General features: G+C 44.4%; 1 protein-coding gene across 4 annotated transcripts in view; it reads left to right on the forward strand.

The window, feature by feature from the left end:
- JADE2 (jade family PHD finger 2) overlaps window positions 1-26,900 on the forward strand; it is a 203,656-nt gene that overhangs the window by 32,108 nt on the left and 144,648 nt on the right. For 3 of the 4 annotated variants that reach the window (XM_072145848.1, XM_072145850.1, XM_072145849.1), the window contains exons 2-3: window positions 6,380-6,437; window positions 24,844-24,929. In XM_072145848.1, the coding sequence (XP_072001949.1) occupies window positions 6,380-6,437; window positions 24,844-24,929 (144 nt within the window). The remainder of the gene's footprint in view (window positions 1-6,379; window positions 6,438-24,843; window positions 24,930-26,900) is intronic. The other variant, XM_072145851.1, reaches the window with a different exon arrangement.

Raw genomic sequence — 26,900 nt, forward strand, 5'->3', positions numbered from 1 at the left:
ACTTTTATTTTATTAATTTATTTAATTATATTATAAAAAGATTTAATTTTTTTTTTTTCCTTTTTTTTTACACTTTCTACTTCTTGGCTTGAATAAGCGATCATCCAATCGGTGTAAGGGGTTAAACAGTTTTTCCGATCCTGGGTGTTAGTACCGGGTCTGGGATGTGATATCACAGCCCGACACCGGCACCAGCGAGACCCGGTGTCCCGAAATCTTCTTCTGACGCGCCGCCGTAGAACGGCGTACGCGTCAGAAGAAGTACCCTTAATGACCGACGTAAAAAACCGATACCGTTAATGCCATAGTCAACTATTGGACCATATGTGTGGAAAACCTGGGTTAACACATAAGGTGGCATACCTGTTGTGTGTTACTCTGGTGATTACCATTCACAGAGGATACAGTGTAGTATTCTCAGTGGGGGGCTCAGTGTATTTGGTTTTGCATGTGGCTTTTAACCTCTTAAGGACGCACTTTCAAAAATCTATGTTCCCATCACATTCCCAATGTGGTGAAATTGGTGAAAGATGCATTTACATCACAGCCTTGTGGGCTCTTTTTTTACGATTTTCACTGAGCACTTTAAATGATATTCTTTCGGTACGATCAAGGTGATACCAAATTTATATAGGTCTTATTTTGTTTTAATACATTATCACAAATTAAAACAATGTGTACAAATGTGCCATTTTCTGACCCTAATAACTTTTTCATACATTGCGAGATGAGCTGACTTTTTCATTGCTGCCAATGCGATTTGAGGACTTTTCATCATTATTTTTTTTTTTTAATAAAAAAAGTTTTTGTTTTTAAAATGGTGTAAAAGTGGCGCTTTGGACATTTGGCCACTATTTTCCAGGCACTATTTCCCAGTTTTTATATTTTGATAGATCAGGCATTTTGGGACGCAGCGATGCCTAACATGTTTTGTGATTTGTACTGTTTTATTTAGTTTTATATCCATTCTAGGGAAAGAGGGGGGTGATTTGATTTTTTTTTTTTAAATATATTTTATAATTTTTTTCTTTTTTTTTCTTTTTTCTTTTAGACTCCGTAGGGTACTTTAACCCTAGGTGGTCTGGTCCATACCATATACTACACCAGAAAAATGTAGTGGCAAAGTAACCCACCATAATAGAAAAGCCTCATTTCGCCCTCTCTGTGAAGGCATTATCTCTTGAAGACCTGTGACCGTGCTATAACCCACGCAATTGCTGCTCCAATCATCTCTTTTTTTGCTACTGCAATACTACTGTATTTCAATATATCCTGTTTTTACAAAGAATTCATTACAATAAGCCACTCGTGCATTTTAACGAATCTTCAGAAGCCATACAGCCTTGGGTCTGATGAAGATCCAAGGCTGTCATGGCCAAGACCAAGGCTTGGTCTAAACCAAGATGACGGTGCCCGTGCGGCGGCGTCTTTTAAATGCTGCCACAGGTTTTTTTTCCAGTAGCAATTAAGGGGTTAACATCCACAATCCGTGCCAGCACCGACTGCGGGTGTTAGCGATGGGTGTTTGCTGCAATATGCCTGTATGTTTGTATGAAGAGGGAACACCAAGTGAGCGTTTGTTTAAGCTCCTAGTGCCGAAATTATGGGTTATAGTGCTATTTGCACTGTAATACATTTGTTTGGCCACTAGATGACAGTATTATCCCTATTTTGTCTTTTTGTCTTTTTTTTTTTTTCTTTTTCCCTCCTCATTGACTGAGCTCATTACACTCTGGACCAATAAGCTTGTAGGGGGTGACCCATCATCAACGGAACTGATCTGCAGTCACCACTTTCAAGAGTGTCCAGGATTGACAATTGTCAGCTATTTTCCATTTGCTTGCAATAGACTCACTTTGCAGTAGTCCCATGACGCTGTCTCTCTATGACATTCCCTGGTTTGTTTACGCTGGGAAAGGTGAAGGGTGAGCATGGCCATAAACACGGACACAGCCTGAAGAAATGGCGCTTCAGGACACATGGAGGGACTGTGGAGGAAAGTACAAGTTCCCCCCTGGCCACAAATCTATTTTTAAGGGGTTAAAGGGTTAAACACTGTGTTTTTAGAGTCACCAATTCCAATAAAATTTAATAATAAAAGTGATGTTTTAGTTGTACTTGTATGTCCAGTTATGGGCCTCTTTTATCTACTAATGGTACCTTTAAATCTAGTGTGTGTACAGTATACGCCCTGTTGTGACATAAATATTACACTGGAAATTTCGAGATCTACGGAAGGGGGTGGGGGCGCAATGGGGAAGAAAGGGAAAGAAAAATGGAGTGTGTGGGTGAACAGGAAGGTGTTGCGTGACCACAACTCCCATCCATTCAGTTGCTTATTTGAATGGGTGGGTCATCTCATAGTTGTCGCCCTTTATACTGTGTAGTATATTGAAAGCAAGATTGTAGTTTGATCTTGATCCTTGTTGGCAGTATGTTGATGAAAGGCTTCCACATTGTGAAAAAACCCCTGTACTTTTTCCTTCTGTACGGCTGCATCTATCCATGGCACTCAAAAGACTAACGTTAGCTTTTGAAAAAACAGCATTTTCTTTGGGGGGCAAGTGGATAACCAATCTTGCAAAATAGTTTTATGGCCCGCGGCTGATATGAGGAAGAAAAGTTTAACTGAACAGATTGGAATTACTCCGTCAGCATCTGCCATGCCAAAGATTGCCCATTGTGGGTTGAGTTGGAAATCGGGGTCTATGAGAGAGTGTAGGAATGTATTCATTTAGTTCCAAAAGAAGGTGTTTGAGGGCATTCCCAGAGACCGCCTTAGTGTCATGTCTGAGTATATAGAAGATGGCACCCACCTGCAAGCGGTGATTGTGTGTGCAAAGTATGAGCGATCCAAATTATGAAAATGTGAAAGCCATCAAGACGGCTCTGTCGGTAGTTGAGAGTAGTCTAAGATGGAACGAAGGAAGAAAAGAGAGATTATTATTATTCTGAGTGATGAGGTAGAGTGTGAGATCCTCTGCAGCGCTAGAGGGCATAAAATTCCTGAGCTTCGTGGCATAGCTCGACGCCTGTAGGTAACAGAAGTCGTTGCCCCGACCGGTTGAACTTCTGCTGGGCTTTAGCGAAGGTCAAGGTATGGTCCCTATTTTGGGTCTGGTTGTTCCCCCACTGTGTATAGTTCTTTACCTGTCCACCTCCAGAAAACAAAGATCAGGTATGGCTTGTTTTGCTGGAACTTGGTGTTACCTAAGAAGCTGATGAGCAAGGATGTTTGGGGGTCGAGCCCTTTAAGCCTTGTGGTAAACTGCCAAGCTCTAACAGTCGTGGAAAGAAGGGTGATTTAATCTCAGAGAGAAAGATGGTTAGCGTGTAGAAGATGTAGCAGGGAGAACGGGACTGCAAAGTAACTAAATGCAGATTCGTAAAGTAAAGAATGATCTATAAAGAGCATTTGTTCTCCTTTCATCCTTGAGTTTATAGGGGTTTTCCCACGAAAGAAAATTCTCACATTTCTATCCCCTAGTGATGTTAACACAATAAAGGTCATTTTAACCCTTCACTTTACAATTTTACTCAGTGTTATCGCTGTTTTAGCTCCCATCTCTCCCTCGGCTGCTCAATGCAAAATCCCAGGGTGTGGGCGGGGCCTCTCTAAACAGACACTTTATCACCCATGTAGTTGTGTGGGGTGACAATGTTTTTACATTATCACGGTGCAGGTGTATATACACTTTCAACTGGCTTCTGACATTGTACTAACACACTGATACATAGAAAATGAGATGAGACAGATCAGAGATGCATGAGATGATTACACAGAGCCTGACTGTTACACTGTGAGCTCAGCTACATATCACAGAAATATGCCTGCCTCCCCCTTCTCCCGGATCACTTAATTCCTTGTACTTTGCAGTCTCTCTCTCTGCTCACGATCTCCTGGCAGGATGTGAGTGTCCCTGAGCTCCGTGCAGGGGGCGTGGCTACAACCACACCGCAGAGACACGGAAATCTCATCTGCTCGATCTCATCCAAGATGGCACCCAACCCTAAGTGAGAAGTTACTGGGTTGTGTCTAGGGGAAACTGAAATTGTGTATAGCAGGACTTCTAGAAACAGGTTGGACTTATTTGTGAAATGCTGCTTTTTTGTTAATAACAGTTAATTAGAGAATGTGTTATTTTGTTATCCTGAGTACATATAAGAAACTTGTGTTTGTGGGAATACCACTTTAAGGTATATCAGGAGAGATTGTAATAAGTACAGTAATTTAGGAAAGAATACCATCTTCAGAATAAGATTGTGTTAAATCCTTTCCATCTCTGTAGCGTGTGAGCCAGCATTAAAATGTGAGTTATGTTGTGTTTATACAAAGTGGGTGAGGCTTTTGGAATGTTAACGCCAAAGTATTTTATATAAGATTTAGCTCATCCAATAGGGATGTTTGATCCCCATGTAAGGGTTGAGGATTCTCACGGGACCAGCGCTTCTGACTTATTTAGGTTTATTGTGAAACCATACAGGGACCTATATCCCTAAACCAGATCTAGTGCCTTGTGCATATTGTCTCTGGGGTGGGAGATAAATAGTAAAAGGTCATCCTGAAAAGTGGATAATCGTGTTTCTTGAGCGCCCATACCCATGCCTTCTATGCTTGTGTGGAGTAACGGATCTATGGATAGGTTGAATAAAACTATGGTGTGGAGGGGGGGCTGGACAACCCTGTCGTACCCCACAGTGTAATGAGGACAGGGAGGAGTTGTCACCAATCACCGTAATAGATGTCTTTGCATCGTCATTTAACTTCCGTAAAAAGTATAGGAAAGTTGGGCCAAAGTTGTGATTTCTAAAAATTGCCAAGGTACTGAATACTGAGTCTTAACTGAGAAGCATAGATGGAGAGTGGAGGATTTGTCTTAATAGGTGCTGCTATGGCTGTTCTGATGCCCTTAGAGGAGTGCCTGTCATGGATGCAGAATCGGTATTTTATCACTGGGGAATTACAAAAGATCTTTTTCGACCATTTTGTTTTAAGGTACGCTGTCTGTTTTAAAAAAACAAACTTTGATTTTGGGGTGAATATTGCAGTATGGCTTTTATAGGGCACCCAAATAAGATTCCCAGGGTAATTTCAGTGAATTGGGGGGTATTGAAGTCTGGGTGGCCGCAGCAACAAGACGTAGTGTGTAAGAAGTCTCTCAGGAGGCGTAATGGTCTGCGGGAAACCTTGCATTCATAACATCTTTTGTTTTACAATTAAATGTTCTTATAAAACCTGAAAAACCGCTTGGAATGGTTTGTGGAAGACGTCTATGCATGTGTAAGATATTGAAGATACATTATGCTTCTCTGGAGGCTTGTCACAGACCTAGGCCTTATTCAGACAAACGTGTGCTGGAGAGGAGGAGGGATGAGAGCTGCTCACCCCTCCCCTCTCTATAGAGAAGTGCAAGGCCTGTGCCTTAACACAGCCAATTAAAGGACATGTACTATATTTCTCCGTTCACGGTCACGGAGCGGTGAGCCAACATAGACGTCAATGGGGACCGGCTTTCGGCCACAAATGATGCAGTCGGATATCGGTTCCTTTTATGTTTGTGTGAATGCACCCTTGTACTGTAGCTGGGCAGATTCACATCTGCTTGTTGCTTGGGATATTTCTGACTGTAATCAAGGGCTTTAAGACAATTTCTTACTGTTCTGTCCCCACATGGATGAAGGTGTATAGTGGCTGCTGGATAGTGACTGGGAGACATTCCTACTTTTGTATCCCGAATGTGGACCATACATGACCAATGTAAGCTCAGCTTTATTAGATTTAGATGCAGTAACACAGTATGGTTTATTCAACTTGGATACAGCTATAGTCAATAATTATATATAGTGAAATATATATATATATATATATATATATATATATATATATATATATATATATAGTCACAGTATTGTGGTCAGCTCTGTAATTGTTTATGTGGCTGCTGGTCAGAAATTGATGCTTCAGTAGCCCAAAAACAAGTGTGTTTCAGTCACAGTTAGCATATAAAAAAAATGGCTACTACTGAAAGTACACGGGGAACAGGGCTCCAAAGACAGACCCACTTAGGATAAACTTTAAGAACGGGAGCAGAGGGGGCGCATGTAAATCCTGACCAGCATACTGCAGCATAGCAATAATACATGGAATATATAAAAAATAATGGATGCAGAACAGAATGCAGTAATATGAACAGCTGGAATAAAAAAAAAAAAAAAAAAATATATATATAATATATATATTATATTAATGAGGAAAACCGCACAGTTACGATGCCAAGTCATGAACCTCTTGAGCCATATGCTTGACCCTTGACTCTTCCTTCAGGATTATCCCGTTGTACCTAATTGGAATGTTCTTTTTCTCCTTTTTGTTTTGCAGATGGAAGAAAAGCAAAGGAAATCTTCATTTAGCAGTGATGACTCTGACACCGCTCATAGTAAGACACAAATGTCATGGCTTGTGTTACATATTTTGCTGGTTTCAGGAGATCACTGAGAAGATAATAAAAGCAAAACATGAATGCTACGGCAACAGGAGATGTGTGTCTTAAGTGTATTATACAAAGAGAAAGAGGGACAAAATCTGATCCCTAGACCACGCCCCTATCAGTGCCCCTTTTGTGCTATAATCAAATTGAACAGTAAATCTTTTCCTTTTTTTTTTAATATATATTTTTATTTGAATTTTTTTTAAAAAAAACATTACAATACAACAAATACCGGGCTCGCAGGCCCATTAAAACCACATTAAGGAAAACAAAGAAAGATACATCGTAAAATTTCTTATGTCTTAAAGTAAGATCTTTCACATTCCAGAGACTATCAAAATGCTGCTTGCAGCAAATTTTTAACAAAGGTTAAATGAAGGAAACCACCTTCTCCTTTAGTCTAACCAATTCCCCACCTCCCTAGGGACCCTTTCAGCTGTTCCAGTAGATACCACCGTGTCAAAGTGAAGGGACAAAAATGTACTCCCTTTTAGCCGCAGTATAGAATTTCAGTATGAACCCTCTCCACTTCTTAAACAGTTTAGCTGTCAGTTTCGATTTTCCCCTTTCCGCTTCCAATCTTTCCAGCTGGAATAATTTCTTCATCTGTGTCACAATATCATGTCTTGTTGGCACTTGTGGCACAAGCCATTTTTGAAGTAAACACCTTTTTGCGACCAAACTGACTGTGTGAAAAAGCCTTGGCAACCCTCCCCCTTGTGGAAGTGTTTCGTCCTCTTGTGTTTGATCATAGTGATATATATATATATATGTCACAGGATCCCTTTGAATTGGACAACCCCATATTTCTGTCCCCATTCGTTCCACCTCTTCCCAAAAGGACTGTGCGTGTGTACACTCCCATAGGCCATGAAAAAGATCAGTCGCTGTTGTCTGGCATTTAGGACAGGCCGTTAACCGATCTGGGAATCTTGGAGAGGGTGGAAGATTAAATGCGTAAATGGCTCTGTGTTGTATCCTAAATTGGGTGTCTCTCCATACCTCATTTAAGACATTATCTCTAACCAGTTTCCAGCCCTTTAGAATTTTTTCGGCTATGTTTGAGTCATCCAATTGTGTTGCCCATCCTGCGAAGGAGGGTCCTTTCTGTCCTAATGATTTCCTAAGCACACGGTATGCTATCGAGATACCCCGTCTCTGTAGGGGGACCATCAAGAGCTCATCAAATGGAGTTTGGGATGCTTCCCTCGTCACATCAATGAGATCCTCCATGTAGAACTTCTTCACCTGGATGTATTGAAAGTGTTGTTCCCCTCTCAAACCATATTTTGAGTTAAACTCCTCCCTAGTTAACCACCTGTGCTCCTGGTGGTGGAGCAGGTCACCTACTTTCATTATCCCCTTCTCCCTCCATTCTAGAAACAATCTGCTCTGGCGACCCTGCGGGAACCCTGGATGATTCCACAAGGGAAGATGTTTGGAGACCCTCCATGACAGTTTGTATCCCCTACGGATTATTTTCCATGCAGCTATGGTATCCTTGAGGACACTCGACCCCTTCATTTCCACCGGTTGTTTACCCTGTGGTACATGTAGTAACGTTCGTAAATCCCATGGGGAGCAGAAGGCCGATTCCAGTTCAAAATCTGAAAAATGGCTAGATCCTTTAATCCAATCGGCCACGTGTCTGAATTTACACGCTAAATTATAGTTCCGTACATCAGGTAGGTTCATCCCTCCTTCATCTTTCCCTGCCATCAGCTTTTGTGCCCTGATCCGGGGTCTCCTCTCTTTCCATAAAAAGTGTGATATCGCCTTGTTGAGCGAGGTTATGTCTCCATGTTTCAGAAGGATCGGCAGGGTCTGCATTGGATACATTAATTTTGAAATGCTCATCATTTTGATAAGCTGATTTCGTCCCAGCAGGGAGAGAGGGAGATCATGCCATTGCTGCAATTCCCTGGCGATTTTCTGAAACAGTGGGGTATAGTTAAGGCGGTAAAGGGATTCTGTAGTCCTACCTATTCTGATTCCCAGGTATCGTATCCATGACTGTGCCACCGGAATACTACAAATATTCATAACGTCAGGCCTATCTTGTCGTCCAGTCCCCAAAAATAATATTTCACATTTTGCTTTGTTTACCCGAAATCCCGAGAACTCTCCGAATTTATCCAGTAACTCCATTACCACCGGTAGATGACAGACAGGGTCCTTCATGAATAAAATTATGTCGTCCGCAAATAAAGCCAGGCGCAGATTTTTATCTCCCACCCTTATCCCCTCAAACATTGCTGTTTTTGCCAGGACACGTGACAGGGGTTCCAATGCTAGATTGAACAACAGAGGAGAAAGGGGGCAGCCCTGCCGCGTGCCCTTCTGCAATGGGAACCGTCGCGAGATAAAACCCGGAGTGCTAACTCTGGCACTGGGGTTCCCATATAGAGATGTCAAATAATTGTAAAAAGGACCTTCAAATCCCATGTGTTGCATCACCTGCCTGAGCCACCCCCAACGTACATTATCAAAAGCCTTTTCGGCATCTAGGGTGACCAAGGCAGGGGCCACATCCCCAGGGGATAAGCGAGAGCTAGCATCCATTGCCAACAAAACTCGCCCCACGGTGAAGCCTACTTGGAGTGGGGAGATTAGAGACGGCATTATCAACGCCAAGCGGTTCGCCAGGATTTTAGAGAGGATTTTAACGTCGACATCCATCAATGAGATGGGCCTGTAAGAGCTAGGACACTCTGGGTCTTTACCCTCTTTGAGGAGCAATTTAATATACGCCGTATTCATATGAGTAGACATAGGGGAGCCCTCCATTAGTTTGGAGAACAAACTAGCCAGAGTGGGGGTGACTTGCTCGTGTACCGCCTTGTAGAATTCCCCCGTATAGCCATCCGGCCCAGGTGCCTTGCCGGTAGGAAGGGCCTTTATCGTCTTTTGTATCTCCTCCGCTGTAATCGGAGCATTAAGAATCTGCACCTGGGTCTGTGACAAACGGGGCAATTCCAAGATTGCCCGGAGTCTTCTCCTATGGGTGATTCTTTATATAGATTTTCAAAATACTTCCCCAGTATGTCATTTATCTCCTTTGGGGATACTGCCACTGTATCGTCTGGGCGTTTCATTCTCAAAAGGTGGGTCACGGGGCGACGCCCCTTTGCCAAATTTGCCAGCAACCTACTGGATTTGTCCCCGAATTTGTGAAGTTCCAATTCGAATTTAGATCTAATGAAGTCCTCCTTCCTCTCTGCCCAAATAGTAAAGTCCTCCTTGGCTTTCCCCCATGCTTCTCTTGTGGTGTCTGATGGACTCTCTAAAAAGTCTGAGTAAGCTCTACGCACCTCCTCACTTGCCCTCCTAAATTGTTCGCTGGTTGTCCTTTTTAGCGCCCATATATGATCTCTTATACGGCCTCTAACTACCACTTTACCCGACTCCCAGAACAACATAGAGTCAGTGGCATGCCTCCCGTTTCCTTCTATATATTCTGTCCACCACCCTCACAATAATTGTACAAAATCCTCATCTTTAGTCAAGAAAGAGGGGAATCTCCACAATATGTCACTGCCTTTCGGAGTCTTGTCAGCCAGTTCTAACACGACAGGGGCGTGATCTGAAATCACCATGTCTTCTATCTGAATTTGGGTAATTCTCGGCATCAGTGTTTGGCTCAATAGGAAATAATCCAGTCTCGACCAGGTGTCATGCGGATGGGAATAATGGGTATACTCTCTGTCCTGAGGGTGCATTAAGCGCCAAGCATCATCTAACGACAGAGAGGTCTCCCTATTGTACCTCTACTATCCCTCCTGCTTCTGTCTTCCCTATTGTCCATTGTCAGGTTACAGTCTCCTCCCAAAATCTTCAAATGTCCCCCATCTGTCATGATCCTTGTCCGTAGATCCTCATAAAAAGGCTTCTGCTCTGAATTAGGGGCGTATACACCGTAAATGCTAATGGTCTCTACTGCAAGGGACAATTTAATGTGAATCACTCTCCCTTCTCTGTCTTTCTCTGTCGAGATAACTTTTGTGAGGTAGCGTGCGGTTGATCAATACAATAACGCCTGCCTTGCGCTCCACTGCTGGGGATCCATAGACTTCTCCCACCCAAAGCCTTTTCATTCTTACCATATCCTCCTCATTCAAATGTGTTTCCTGCAAAATAGCAATGTCCACCCTGAGACGTTTCAAGTGGCGAAGCACCATGATACGTTTCTGGGGGGAACGCAACCCCTTCACATTCCAGGTGACTATTTTCATTTTAAATTTATCGTAGTTCGACGATGGTCTGCAATTGCACCACTACTGGAACAGCTGAAATATATTAGAACTTTTCCTTCCCTCCTCCCCCCTGACCCCAACCCAAATAGAACACAACAATAGTACAATCAATAACAAAAAGAACCCCCCCCCCCGACTTATTGCACAAAGAATGTGTTTCTCAGAATATCATTAAGTTTCACCAAGACTAGCAACTACTCTCTCCTTTATGGACTCCCTTTTTTCTAATGGTACAGGTGCTAAAATAGACATTTCCCACCCCCGCACATGACTATCGATAATAATATTTCAGTAGCAGTAGCATAACTCAAAACACACCCTCTCAGCACCTTCTCCTCTGAAGTGCCCCCTCCCATCCCAGCTTACTAACGACATCTGTTAGTTTACAAGAAATAAAGTGTAAGATATAGAAAATATACATATATACATGTTGAGTATCATATAACATGGATTGCCCCGCCAGAACTATAACATTGAGTACAAGCTAGGTGACTGTCCCAACAATCATAAACTACATTGACAACCTTTTTCCCCCATACCGCCATTACAAACGTCGTCCCCGTTGGACTAGCTCCGTCTGCCTCTGTCGTTACGGGCTTGCGGACGCCCCTCGCGACTCCCTCCACTGGCTCTCGGGGTTTGTGGAAACCGATCGCTGGAGTCTCTGTGGCTTCTCTCCTCCGACATCCGTGCAGCTCCTCGGCGTTCCCTCTTAGGTAAGGAATCCTGCGACACAGTCTCCAAAAACTCCTCTGCTTCTGCTGGGTCTTGGAAGGCATGTTGTACTCCATCTGTGGTAGTAAGCCGTAATACTGCGGGGTATGCCAGCTGAAATCGAACATTCCGCTGCGATAGTGCAGAGCACAGTGGTGAAAATAATTTCCTCTTTCTGGTGACTGCCAGAGAAAAGTCCTCGAAGACCAAGATCTTGTGGCCACGGACCAACAGGGGAGAGCGAGAATTGCGGTACGCTCTTAGTATGTCCTCCTTATCAGAGTAATTCAGATACTTAGCAATAGCTTGCCTCGGTTGTATTGACTGGCCCTCCAAGTTCTGCTGCGGCCCTCTGCGTGGCGGTCCCACTCTATGCACTCTCTCAATTTGTCGCTTCCTGTTCAGGCCCAAGGCCTTAGGTAAGTCCTCCTCATATATTTCTCTTAATTGGCCATTGTGAATTTCTTTGGGTAGGCCCACAATTCTCAAATTACTCCTCCTCGAGCGGTTTTCAAGATCTTCCACCCGCTCTAGCAAAATAATGGATAAGGAGCGTAAGTCCTCATATTGAGATTGTAGTGCATTAGCCTTCGCTGTATTATCACCTAGCGATATTTCCATGGCCTCTATCTTTTCCTCATTGCGCTTAATCGAGTCTTTTACCTCGGCAAGAGAGTTCTGCAGTGTTGTTGTCAGGTTGCTCACTAGGTCCGGGACTAAAAACCTCGCCACCTCTTTAGCCAGGACCTGATAGTTCACCTCTCCGACCGCACAGGTGAAATGCTGCGGTGTGATATCTCGCCGATCCTCTTCGGTATAGTCCTCTGGCTGGGAGTGGACGGTAATTTCACACTCCTCTCTGGGGGCATTAGCTGGTGGTTGTTGTAATTCCGGTGACACCATCACCGCTGCCTCCGGCTCTTTTCCCGCCGGCGCCATGACAGGAGGACAGTCTGATGACGCGACACGCGGCCGAGTGTGTTTTATAAGCTTCTGCCCGCTCCGGAGCAGATACCGCTCCATAAACTAGTAGATCCTAGTTCCAGGTTTGACTCCTTCTCTTTCCTGGCCTGGATGGCTTTAGATTGCAGGTCTGGGAGCTGAGCTTTAGCGGGGGACCACGGGAGCTACTTAGCACACCGCCATTCCCATCAGCGCCGGAACCGGAAGTCAAATCTTTTCCTGGGACAGCGAACGTTGCAGATGACCCTTCCCTTGTCGGCATTTCGGGCCGGGAGTTCCAGCTGTGTCCGCAACCCTGTGAGGTAAACGACACCCGGACTTCAACAAAATGGCGGCAACGCACTTGATGCGGCCGCCAGTGACCTCTTCCGGCGGCGCGTCGTAAGTGCCATGTTCAGTCACGGAGTCCGGAAACAGGAGCATAGAGCGGTAAGCTTAAAAGCATAGCAGGGACACACAGTGTTCCTGTGGACTCGGCGTTTGAAAGCCACATCGCTTGAATAAAGGTACCTATATAGGAACGCATCCTTATATAAACAATATGTGATGGCTCAGAAAAAATATTGTGTATTTTTTCAAGCTGTGCCATAAACTGGCCATAACTGGCCTATGTGTTCAAGGGACGTATGAGTCATTATACATGGAGAAAAGAAAAAATCCTTTGGCACCAGCATGAGATGAGTTGCAGTAAAAAACTTTCTCTTTATTAAAGATCCATTAAAATGTCCATAAAGATGCAGGAAAAAACATAAGATAATGTGTACACAAACAAATAAAAGGTTACGCTTTTCGGACCATGCTGTAGCGGTCCTTACACATACCTATAATGAACACTGGAGGTATGCTGGAATTTATAGCAGGAAAGGCTCACATGACTCAAACGGACCGCCCATAGAGCCACATGACTCAAACGGACCGCCCATAGAGCCACATGACTCAAACGGACCGCCCATAGAGCCACATGACTCAAACGGACCGCCCATAGAGCCACATGACTCAAACGGACCGCCCATAGAGCCACATGACTCAAACGGACCGCCCATGGAGCCACATGACTCAAACGGACCGCCCATGGAGCCACATGACTCAAACGGACCGCCCATGGAGCCACATGACTCAAACGGACCGCCCATAGAGCCACATGACTCAAACGGACCGCCCATAGAGCCACATGACTCAAACGGACCGCCCATAGAGCCACATGACTCAAACGGACCGCCCATAGAGCCACATGACTCAAACGGACCGCCCATAGAGCCACATGACTCAAACGGACCGCCCATAGAGCCACATGACTCAAACGGACCGCCCATAGAGCCACATGACTCAAACGGACCGCCCATAGAGCCACATGACTCAAACGGACCGCCCATAGAGCCACATGACTCAAACGGACCGCCCATAGAGCCACATGACTCAAACGGACCGCCCATAGAGCCACATGACTCAAACGGACCGCCCATAGAGCCACATGACTCAAACGGACCGCCCATAGAGCCACATGACTCAAACGGACCGCCCATAGAGCCACATGACTCAAACGGACCGCCCATAGAGCCACATGACTCAAACGGACCGCCCATAGAGCCACATGACTAGAAAAAGGAGTGTGATAGGATGAGCCCAACACAAAATCAAATAAAGCAAAGGGAGGAGATGAAAAAGGGGGAGAAACAAATGAGAGAGAGACAAATGAAATGTTAGTAGACATATGTTAAATTATTTTTTGCATTTAGACCCAAGGGATTGCGAGTTTCCAAAGTAAGAATCTCATACTTTGGCCTCTCTCATAAATAATTTTTTGGAGCGATCACCCCCTCTCCTGTCAGCGGCAACATGATCTATGGCCATTACACGCATGTGTGAGACTGAACCTGAGTGGCAGTCCCTAAAGTGTCTGGATGCACCGCTCAGATTCCGGGTGCTATCGTTTTGGGGTTCACTCCAGTGATGTGTTCGGACGCCCGATCTTTTAATTTACGGGCGGTGCATCCAACATATTGAAGATGACACTCGGAACATTCAATAAGGTAGACCACCCAGGTGGTCTCGCAGTTCATGTACCTCTGAATTTGATAGGAAGATTTGTTTGTATGGGATTTAAAAGTGTTGGTTTTCACCATGTATCTGCATATGTTGTACCTACTCCCACCACAACAATAGCTGCCTTTGTGTGTTAACCAGGCTTTGTTCACACTTTGTGACAAAAAATAATTTGGCGACAATATGTTGCCCAGAGTGGAGGCTCGTGTGGAGACAAAGGTGACGCCTTCACATAAAATGTCTTTCAGGATGTCATTATGTTGTAATATAGGCAAGTATTTTCTGACAATCATGGTGATCTCTTGGTATTGGTTACAGAATTTGGTACTGAAATATGGTCTTTTGGAGTATTTAGAAGCCACAGTGGGTTTGTCCAATAAAAGATCAGTGCGTGATTGAGAATCTACGATTCTTTTGGCCCGGTTACAGATGGAATTATTGTAACCCCTGGCCCGGAAGCGGGATTTCAGGTCATCACAACTAGTGTGAAAAGCTTCAATAGTGGAAGAAGCTCTTTTGGCACGGATATATTCCCCTATGGGGAGATTTCTAACTGTATCGCTGGGATGGCAACTATCAGCCCGCAACAGTGTGTTACCACTCGTTGGCTTACGAAAAAGTTTGGTGGTAACTTTATTCTGTGGAGTGTCACCTGAAAGTGCGATGTCAAGGAATGAAATGGACTCCCCCCGATGTTCAAATGTGAATGTGAGGTTAAAGTCGTTATGATTTATGTAGGAGATAAAATCGACGACTGTCTCCCGGTGTCCAGACCACACCAGGAGACAGTCATCGATGTATCTACCGTACCATATTATGAAGGGAGCAAAGGGATTTCATAATACAAAAATTTTTCCTCCCATAGGGCCATGTACAAATTGGCGAGTGAAGGAGAAAAACACAATCCCATAGGGCAACCAACACGTTTTAAATAGAAAACATTGTCAAATGTAAAAATATTATTGGTGAGCAGATACATGAGGACCAACACAATGTATTCCCGCAGGGGAGGTGCATAAGTACTGTAATGCTGTATATGGTGAGCCACAGCCCTGCACGCTGGACCATGTGGAATGGATGTGTACAGGGCTGTGACATCACACGACAGCCAGGAATAGTCAGAGGACCACGTAAAGTTTTGCATAGCTGAGAGTACAGATTTGCTGTCCCTGATGTATCCAGGTAAACGAGTGACAGGGGGTTGAAGGAGCCCATTGAGCCTGGAACCAAGTCTCTCAAAGAGGGAGGCAGTTCCGGAAAAATGGGACGGAAGGTGGCCGGAAAACCAACTTTATGTGTTTTAGGGAGGGCATAGAGGTGTGGGCATATAGGGTTAGATGGTAACAGATATTCCATGGTATGCTCATCAAAGATGCCCAAATGCACTCCCTCCTTAAGCAGATCTGTCATTCTCTGGGTATACCAGCTAATATGATTACAGGATCAGCTCCTATATCTCAGGGAGATGACAGAATGCAGCAAACCACATATACAGTTCAATATATAGCATTAAATGGCATTAATTTGGTAGTATGCTTAATCCGCAAGTGTCAACATTTTGGTAAGATAGGGAACCCCTCAAATCCATAAGCGCCTTACTGGGAAGATTTGACACATTCAACCACAGGCCCCACAACTACTCAAATTTCTTTGTTTTCCAATAGACCCCCCCCCCCATTCCAACCGTATAATATAATTTGTTTTATTAATGAATTCCTGGAGGGTCGGAGGAGACCCCTGGATCCACTTTGCTGCTGGAACTTTGCATGCTAGGTATAATAGTTTCCTAATACACAACAAAGTTACACCATCTACATCATCTCGTTCTACAATACCCAGCAAACATATCCTGGGGTCTGGTTCTAGATCCACTGAGATAATAGTCCTAATTAGATGTAACACTCTCCCCTAAAAGTCACCCAGTTCTCCACATTCCCATATTATGTGCATCAGCTTGGCATCTGGCATCGGACCTAATACTTATCCTTTTTAACAGAATAGGCATTTTATACACCTTGTGACTGAAATAAATCTGTGATAAACTCTGAGCCTCAGATGATGAAAGTAGGGGTGTCCCCTCCAAAATTCCCTCCCATTGAGAATCGGATATAGGTCCAACATCTAGTTCATATTTCTTCCTGATCGATACTCAGTGACTTTTTAAATATTTCCGAAGAATATGACTATATGTGCCCGATATATGGCCTCGGGCATTAACAACCCCCCCCCCCCACACACACACACAGTCAATTTAAGGATAGACTTATTCACCATTTGAATCGGACCTTCCTTTACATAATTCTAATAAGCCTGTCTTATCTGCAAGAACGATCTGCTCAAACGATTTAAAGTTCTCTCCATCCAGCAGCTGTGTCAAGAAGCGTATTACCCTGTCCTTCCAAAGTGAAAAGCCCTCTAACCGGAGCATCTCATGGAGTTTTTGATTGCGCCAGATAGTGAAATATACAATATGTCCCTTGACGCTCAACATTCCTTTCATTTTGGACCACACTTTGGATATCAGAACTAGTGTCGGATATCGTACTGCCGATCTAGTCCCCATAATTCCTGCCTCAATTGCCGCTATAGGAGGTAGCATTCATCTCATTCCAGTTAATATACTTCCACTTGGTCCCACCTGTGCAGATGACTCTGCCCACCCCTGAGCTGTTGTGCCTGGGCCTCCAGAAAGTATACCAGAAAGATTCGGTATGCCAGTCCTCCCTTAGTTTTGGCCCGCTGTAATGTTTCTATTTTAATGCCCTTGTATTCTGTAAAACATCCTAAAGAGTACCGTATATACCGGCGTATAAGACGACTTTTGAAGACAGAAAAATCTTCTGTCTTCTCTGGGGTCGTCTTATACGCCGGTAATCGTCTTATACGGCGGGTCCCGGTGCATGGAGAGGGCTCACGGGCTGAGCCCTCTCCATTGCCGGTAAGTCTTTGCTGCATATTGCAGCAAAGGCTTACCGGTAACACCCGGGTGTTTGCACAGCGATGGCTGCCGGCAGCCTCAAAAAGCTGCCGGCAGCCTCAAAAAGACATCGGGGCGCATACTCGCCCTCCGTTGGCCCCGATGTACGCCCTGTGCTGTCTTCAGTCTTCCGCGCCGTCTTCTTTCTTCTGCTGGGCGCCGCCATGTCTTTCCCCGGGTCGGCGCCTAGTATGACGTCAGCAGCGGCGCGTCATACTAGGCGCCTGCCGGGGAAGATCAATGGTGGCGCCCAGCAGAAGAAAGAAGACGGCGCGGACATCGGGGGAGCAGCGCCGCACATCGGGGCCACCGGAGGGTGAGTATATACCGTAAGTTTTTTTTTTTTTTTTTTTTAATGCTGGGCAGTGCTGTATACTACTGGGGGCTGTGATGTATACTACTGGGGGCTGTGCTGTATACTACTGGGGGCAGTGCTGTATACTACTGGGGGCTGTGCTGTATACTACTGGGGGCTGTGCTGTATACTACTGGGGGCTGTGCTGTATACTACTGGGGGCTGTGCTGTATACTACTGGGGGCTGTGCTGTATACTACTGGGGGCTGTGCTGTATACTACTGGGGGCTGTGCTGTATACTACTGGAGGCTGTGCTGTATACTACTGGGGGCTGTGCTGTATACTACTGGGGCCTGTGCTGTAATGGTAATGTTGTTGTTGTATGCCTTATGTTTATGAACGACAGTTTTCCTGCTATATACCTGCATGTCATAAGAATTTACATTTAAAAAAGGACCATGTTAAATTCAAATCTGTTTTTTTTTTTTTTAATTTTTACCGGTTTTGTATGCGTTGGAAAAGGGGTAGTCTTATACGGCGAATATATCTTAAACTCTATATTTTAAAATAGGAAAGTAGGGGGGTCGTCTTATACACCAGGTCGTCTTATACGCCGGAATATACGGTAACCAGACTGGGGCATTGTGGAGTACATAAAGCAGTTGAGACATAAGCACCATTTTAACCAAGTTCCTTTAGGCTCCTTCGGGAGCCTAAATGAGGCATTCACCTTATCTTTAAATTTATTCTATAAGGGCAGAATTTTTTCACCTCCTAATCTTGGGCACAGGCCGAAACCACAATTCCCAGATATTTAAATTTTGTTGTTATAACCCCGCAATGGTGTTTTATGGACAGGGGATTCAGACTGCATGGCCTTTAAAGGTAAAATAACAGATTTGTCCAAATTAATTCTCAGTCCGGACCTATCCCCAAACATCTGTATGAGGTTCAAAACTTTGAGCAATTAAGCTGTTGATATTGCTCAAATGCAGTAATGCATCATGGGCGTACAGAGATAAAGCCCAGAACCAGACATGTTAGTGGCTCTATAGCAATTGCAAAGACAAGGGAGGATAGGAGCTCACCATCTTCTTCCTGGTGCATGTAAGTGCATGGCTTGCGACACAATTTTGAATGTTAAATCCACCGCTTAGTCCGAATCAGTCGGGTTGTCCGACGCCGCCCCCCCCCCCCCCTGATTTGTGTTGCATAAAAGTCGGCGCGATTGCGCGCACCAAACAAATGCGGCGCAAAATGCAAAAAAGTTGGGAAACCTGACGAAAATGTGGTCCCCGGGATGATCAGATGGGATTGATACAGATCTCTATAGAACTCACAGAAACTACCCAGCATTGCCTCGTCTGTAGTCACAATGGATCCATCCACATCAGCCATACGTATAACATGCGATGGGCCCCCCTGTGAGCGAATGACAGTCGCTAGCAATAGTGTCTAGCTATAGTGTTTCATTGGCAGCAGTGGGTGTAGAAATGTATGTTGCCTCAGCCGGAACCGGTGATCTGCACAGAGCAGAATTATGTGACATGTGCACAGATTTTGGCAAAATAGTGGTCCCTTCAAAGCTCCCTTCAGGAATTCCCAGACAAGACCCATTGATGCAGTATTAAATCCTAGGAATTCTTCAATAAATCTGGCTGTGTCAGCCCCGCCCTCTACAACTGCAACCGACCTCAATGCACAGACGTACCCTAATTGGGTTGTGATCAGAAATACTATGCAGAAGATATTCCTTTGTACTCAATAGCGGATATAAGGATTCAGAGCCTATAGGACAGTGGTGGCGAACCTATGGCATACCATCTCCCCAGTCTTATCAAAGTAAATCATTGTAGCTCCGCCAGGATCTGTCTATTGCAACCTGAAGCTGATCAGCTCTGCTCTCACTGGTTTTGTCTTAGTGAGACCGTAGTAAGCAGATCAGTGCCCGCCCCTCCTCTTCAGCCCGGGTAGACAAGTGGAAACAGAACGTATAGTGAGAGTCCACAGAACCAAGCATACAGCATCAGAAGAAGATAAGAGCTCAGGAGCTGCTGTGTGTGGTTTTCACATCAGCATTCAGTATTAGAGCTGCAAGTGCCTAAAGAGGTTCATCAGGTGGCTTTGGGACACTAAACCAACTATAGATAACTGTAATTTAGTGTCCCAAATTGCCCCGTATGACAGCTGTCTGTTGCCACATATATACTGCTGGTCTGTGTCTGAAGCGCTCATCACCTGCATAAGGCAACCCATGAAGCCAGCATAGCTGCACAGCAAACAGTGCATGCACAATGTAATCGGGTGCTATGCTGCATCACTGGCCACGCGGTGCATGTGATGAGCACTGCAGAGGTAAGTATATATGTGGCCACAGACAGCTGTCATACGTGTGATCCCAAATCCACCTGTGCCTACACCTTCCACCCCACAACAAGCACCACTTTGCTTTACAGATCCCCTGACAAATTGGATTCCCCAAACCTTAACCCCATAATTGAAAATAGTGCCACAGGATCAAAATACCACTTTTTAGCCATTTTGCAACATGTAATAAAAAGTGATCAAAAATCTGTACAGTCCTCAAAATGGTAGCATTAAAAACATCAGGTCATCTCAGAAATAATTACACTACACACAGCTCCATACACTGAAGTATGAAGTTAGTGCCCCAAAAAAATTAGCGCCAAAAATTGCTAAATAATTTTTTGTACAGGTGGTTTCAGTTTTGTAAATGTATAAAAATATTATAAAACCTATATAAGTTTAGTATCACCATACAGACCCAAAGATATGTCCATGAGATATGTCATTTGGGGCGCACAGTGGTAGCTGTAAAATCCAAGCCCACAAGAAAATGGCACAAAAGTTTTTTCACCAATTTCACTGCATTATGCAGAAAACAAACCCTCACAAAGCTCTTTACATGGCAAAATTAAAGTTATGAAGGTGCGGAGTGAAAAATGGAAATGCAAAACAAAAAGGGGTTAAGATGGCAGGCTAACTTATAGTCCCCCAGTCCCCCTGCCTCTACTCAGGACTGCTGTCACTGTATGGGGGTGGGGGGCAATGTTATTCAGTATATGGTAGTAATATTCCTCACTGAATGGCAGTAATTCAGTATTCATCACTATATTTGCTTCTAGTATAGTGTTATTATTGGTAATGTTGGCCTTTCTATAGTGGTCTTTTATTAATAGAATTCTGCTTTTTATGTGGTTGTAATGGTGGCGTCATGATGTCAAAATGGTATTTGTCTCTTGTATAGTGGTATTGTGGCACTATTGGGATAAATTGCTATGTTGGCACCTTGCAATAGAAATGTCGGCTTTGGTTTGCAGTTTGGGCACTCGGTCTCTTAAAGGTTCGCCATCACTGTTATATGGGGAGGGGCCTCCTGGATGGTATACTTTAAGGGGGGCTGGACTGCTCGACAATTGAAGACTGCTAGACAGAACATTTATAACTGGGGGCTGCTAAACAGTGTACCTACTAAATTAAAGAGGACCTGTCACTAAAGTAAGCAGCTCCTAGTGCTTGAACAAACGCCGCAGTGTTAGAGTGATAGCATTACTGGAAACCTCCGGTAACGCTATCAAACACTGCGGCGGGGTACAGTGTAATTGTCGGACAGCTTGCTAAGCTGTCCAACGTATTCATTAGGGGGCAGGGTTGGGGTGGGGTCGTTGCGTGGCTATGGGCGGTGACTGCCGCCTGGGGCGCGGCAGTCACTGCCGGCCTATGGAGTGAGCGAGGCGGTCCGGGGAAGAGGCAGCGCCTCGGACCGCCCCCTCATAAATACATCGGACCGCTTTGCGAGCAGTCCGATAATTACAATGTACCCAGCCGCAGTGTTTGAAAGCGTTACTGGAGGCGTTTGTTCAAGCACTAGGAGCTGCTTACATTAGTAAGCAGCTTCTAGTACCGAAAATGTGGGTGACAGGTCCTCTTTAAGTAGCAGGAGGGGATGCTATGATACATATTAATTACTGGGACACTGCTGACTACATTTGGATTTCTGAGGGGAGGGGTGCTTTGCTTTTTAAATCAACTAAAAAACTTTATTAAAGGGCATTTGGAGACACAATGAATACAAAACATAAACGGTTGTCTTCCAGGACATAAGGGAGAAGAAGAAAAAAACAGGAAACTGCGTAAAATTATACAGTATGCATACTTGCTCTGCTAACATAGACGAATCATCATAGTAAAAAAGAGAAGAACATATAGGAACATCAAGCATGTTTATAATCATACATGTGCTGCAGAGTGCGCCAGACAACAATGGGTTCAAAGAAAGTATGACACATGCCCTTGTAACAATAGACACATTTGAAGCACAAAAAAAACACAAAGAAAACTACCATATTTCCACCCCAGGGCTGCCTCTAATGATATGCCCAGATAAGGGCAAGATGGACTCATATATATATCAGAGAGTGTGTGATGGAATTTGGGGAAGATTCGCAGTTTTTCAAAGTCTGGATACTGTCTTCTTAGCATAATACAGAGTTTCTGTAATGAAAGCTCGTTCTGCAGTGGATTGGAACATTCAGGGTCTACCAGAAGGAGACAGAGCTTAGGGCAGTGATGGCGAACCTTTTATAGGCTGGGTGCCCAAACTAAAACCAAAACCCACTTATTTACCATCAAGTGCCAACTTGGCAATTTAAACAGTAACTTATTGTCCCTTCCACAACATTCAATCACATTGGCCCCCTGAGTACACCAATATAGTTGAAAGCAGGAGGGCAAATTCAGACATTATAGCTTCTCTCCAGGGTCTCTCTGTACTGGAAGAATCATGGGGCCATCAAAAGATAATCTTGTCCTGTTCACACCTTCTCACTCTTTCTGCAGTTCTAATAAGTCAAGGATGTGTCATCTAAAAAGAGAATTGAGAGCAGCAGGAAGATTCCAGTCCTGTCTACTAAACTCTGTCCTGGGGCAACAGCCTGGGTGCCCACAGAAAGGGCTCCGAGTGCCACCTCTGGCACCCATGCCATAGGTTCGCCATCACTGCCTTATAATATACTGTCCAGGAACCATTATGCCCCCCTTATAATATACTGTCCAGGGGCCTATACCCCCTTATAATTTACTCTTCAGGAGCGTATTCCCCCCTCCCCTTATAATATACTGTCCAGGCCCCCCTTTCTTATAATATCAGTAGGGGAGAAGGAATATGCTCCTGCAGCCATCATCCCCCCTTATAATGTACTGTCCACAGAAGCCATTATCCCCCACCTTATAATATACTGTCCAAGACCCCCCCCCCTCTTTATAATATACCGTCTAGGAGCCTATTCCCTATAATTGATTGTCCTTCCTTTATCTTGTCAGGGCCAGGACCAGTCATGGTCTCACGTCATGGTCTCACGCCACCTTGATCATTATGCCCCTGGTGGTAACTTTTTGTGTGGGTACACAGCAGGGCATTGAAGGGAAGGAGTGCCATTCAAAGCAGATTTGGGTTATCAGAATATAGTCTATAAATGTTATATTTTTCTGGTATTTTGGACATAATAATCAGTTTGTAAACTTTTATACAACTCTCCTACTTTCATTGCTAAGTTGTTAAGTTGTTGCAGTAAGGCATTTCATGCTTGAATTCTCTGAGCATTGAACAAGCCCAGGGTACACATAGCACTGGGGGCTGTCGGGGGAGGATTGAATCCCCCTGAAAGTGCGCAAGTCAGATCCAGGGGCATAAGGTGCCTGCATCCCCCTTGCATGTCACGGTCATGCTTGACCATGGTTAATACCCACAATCTGAGTTATCTGATTGTGGATGTTACAGGAGGGTGTTAGCCATAATATACAGCTGACATCCAAAGCTTTTGGCAACTGCTATGTTTGTGAGCAACGTGCACAGGTTGACAAGTCACCGCTGCCTGTGCAGTACTATTATGCCCTGTGTTGTGAAGCGGTTAATCTCCAAATCTCCAATCTTAAAGACCTCTAAGAAACATACAACCCGATCTTGTCAAATTGGTGAGGAAGACATCTGGAGATGAAGCTGTAATTATCTGCTCTTAAGCTACTCGTTAGTAATTGGCCATTCGCGAACTAGCCAGCACAAAGAGCCGGCTCATTCATGTGAACAACGGGAGTCTGCTCCCTGCAGTGAGCCAATGGCTCACCACATCCCCTCTTAAAACTGGTGTGGAGATGGGTGACTGGCTGGCCTGAAGCTCCCTACTGTATATCTAATAGGGAGCCGTTCAGGAGCCAGAAGAGCCAGCTCTTCTTAGTGAGCTGGCTCTTTAGGCTCACTATTAAGAGCCGGACTTCCCATCACTACAACTTGTCAGAAATCTCCCTCCAGAGCATTGAAGTGGGCAGAGACTAACCTCTTCTTGTGTTTGCACTGAAGCGAAGTCAAATTTAGGCTGCCCATAGTTCCCTCGCATTCATTAATTTAGCTGTAAATCCACTGAGCTCTACATAGGATGTACATCCAGGATCTATATAGTAAACAGCCCAGCAGCTTTCATCACATGGAGGAGCACTGAGAATGTAATAAGTAGTAGAATCAGCAGTGAAACCATTATTTGTAGTGTTGTCTGTGCAGGCACTGAGGGTGAATAGCTTCCCTGCTGTGTAGAAAGAGAACAAATGATGGTGAAGGTTCTTTCAGAGAAGTGCATGACACAACCTGAAGTGGAGAGAGAGTTCTGCAGAATCACAGACTGGGATGGAGCGACTCATGGGGAACAGGGGAGATGTTGTACCTCACTATTCTGTGGAGAAGACTTCTGCATGAACAGATTTGCACAGACATAGCTCTGTTGGCTACACACAGAAAGCACTATTGTTATAATGCTTTCTGTGTAGCCAACAGAGCTATGTCTTTTGGCTACACATGACCTCTCCTTGAGTGATCAGGAAGCAGCAGCCTCTCCCTTCCGTGAAACTGTATCTGTATCCTTTGTGTAAACAAGTAATGGTTTCACAGGTGTGAGCAGGACAGCCAGAGGAGGAAGCTATTGCTATATTCTAAACTGCAGAGGAAATCAAAGAAACTTCTGGACATAGGTAATCAAGATACTAAGCAAAGTTACATCCTAAGAGCTATTGGCATTAAATGATTTTTTTTTTTACCATAGGTCACCAAACAACCTGGCTCCAAAGCTCCAAAACACCAACAGCAATAAACACCTGGGCCAGATCAAAGGAGAAAAAACCATCAGAGGTTTGTTTATAAATTATTTCTAAGGATGTCAAATAATGCTAATACCACCAATGCTAATGATTTCTGCTCCAATCCCGGGGGGGGGGGGGATCTGTATACCACAAATAGCAGTTCTTTTTTTGTTGCTGAAGTGAATAGGAAGAATTCTGTGTAAAATCCACATTCTTTCTGTAGTGATTTCTGCTCGTATCCCAGGGTGTTCGTTTTGGGGGATCTGTATAGCCCAAATAGCAGTTCTTTTTGTTGCTGAAGTGAATAGGAAGAAATTTGTGTAAAATCCACCTACATTCTGTAGTGATTTCTGCTTGTATCCCAGCAACATAGTTGATTAACCAATATGTCACTCAGGTGACAAAAGAGGAGTAGCAGGAGCATCAAGAGGAGGTAGAAGGCAAGGCAGATGACCCAGAAGCACTATGGCAGTATACAGTGGAGATGAAGGCCGGGAGTTCCTCAGAGTCACTTGTGCAGATGGACCACAGCATGCTGCTTTGCCTAACTAGTGACAGCCGAATAGTCAATATCCGGCATATGGATGAGTTTTGGCTCTCTACCCTCTTGGACCCTCGCTACCGGTCAAAAATGGGTGACTTTTTTCCAGCTGCCGAGAGGGAAAAACAACTGCCATACTATAGAGAAATACTGTAAAGACAGTTGGCCGCTGCCTTTGTGCGTCATTGTCCATTATCTGTCAGGTCTGACCGGAGGATTCCTGGCAGTGATCGCGCACGTACTACTGCCACGACTGCTGTGGAGAGATGGGGGGGGGGGGGGGGTGTAGGAGCAGTAACAGCTCCATCAGCAGCAGCTTAAGTATGGAGTCCTTAATGGGCAACTTCCTTCACCCGCTTAGTGAGGAAGGTAGCTGCCAGCAGCAGCAGCAGTACAGGCTCCTGCTGCTGCTGATGCCACCTCCACACTCTAATTGTGCCACTATGTGGCTTACCATGTTGCTGCCACCTCCATACTCTGTCATTGTTCCACTCTGTGGCCTAAAATGTTGCTGCCACCTAAAGAATTTGTCATCGTGCCACTCTGACCTCATGCTGCTGCTGCCATCTCCACACTTTGTCATTCTGCCACTCTGTGGCCTACTCATACTGATGCCAACTGACCGCTGTCTCCCTGGAACACCCTGTGATTTCCATAATGCTGTTTTCACCCTCCACCACTCTATGACGTTGCCACTATGTTTGGTTTTCCCCTTCATTTCATCTGTCAGAAGGAATGAAAAGCCTCAGGATTGATAGCCAAAAGCCTGTTTGTGTTTGGCTTTAGCAATACTAATGATGGATTATTGACCGTTTGAAAGCGGACACTGATGGATGAAATGAAGGGCAAAATGATCAGTGAAATAATTGTAAAATCTTGCACACTGCACTTATTATGCGACTACGCCACCTCCAGGCCTTAGGGGAGTAGCCACCTGCGTGGTCGTTTCTGCGTAGTTTTCAGTAACCAGAACACTTTTGATTGCAGTTTTTTATGCAAAACTACAGCAGGTCGGATGTGGCTGTTTTTTTCCGTCCAATGGACACATCAAGAAGCTTATGCTAGTTTGGAACATAACTAGTGCTTTTATTAGGGGAAATTAAAGCACAAATTTGTAAATATAAAAAACTGATTATAGGGAGAATGAAGGATTTAGTATTTACACAGATGATGAAGCAGCACTCCTTATAAGCCAAAATAGTGATTTTATTCCACCATAGTATTGCAACGTTTCACCTTATCATTAAAGGATTTAGTATTTATATATCATGAGGAAGAATTTACTAGATATCAAACCAGGGCTGGAACGAGGGGTAGGCAGAGGTAGGCAGCCGCTGATGTTTGATGGCACATATTGCATATTTTGTACATTTTTTTCATTGTGTTTTTAAATTTTTTGTAAAAAAACACATTAGTTTTGAATATTGGCTTTTTAAAAGGGTTTTTGGGTAAATTAGCCATTGCCCCTTAACGCTGCAG

Source organism: Engystomops pustulosus, chromosome 4 (genome assembly GCF_040894005.1).
Source record: "Engystomops pustulosus chromosome 4, aEngPut4.maternal, whole genome shotgun sequence".
Taxonomy (NCBI): Eukaryota; Metazoa; Chordata; class Amphibia; order Anura; family Leptodactylidae; genus Engystomops; species Engystomops pustulosus.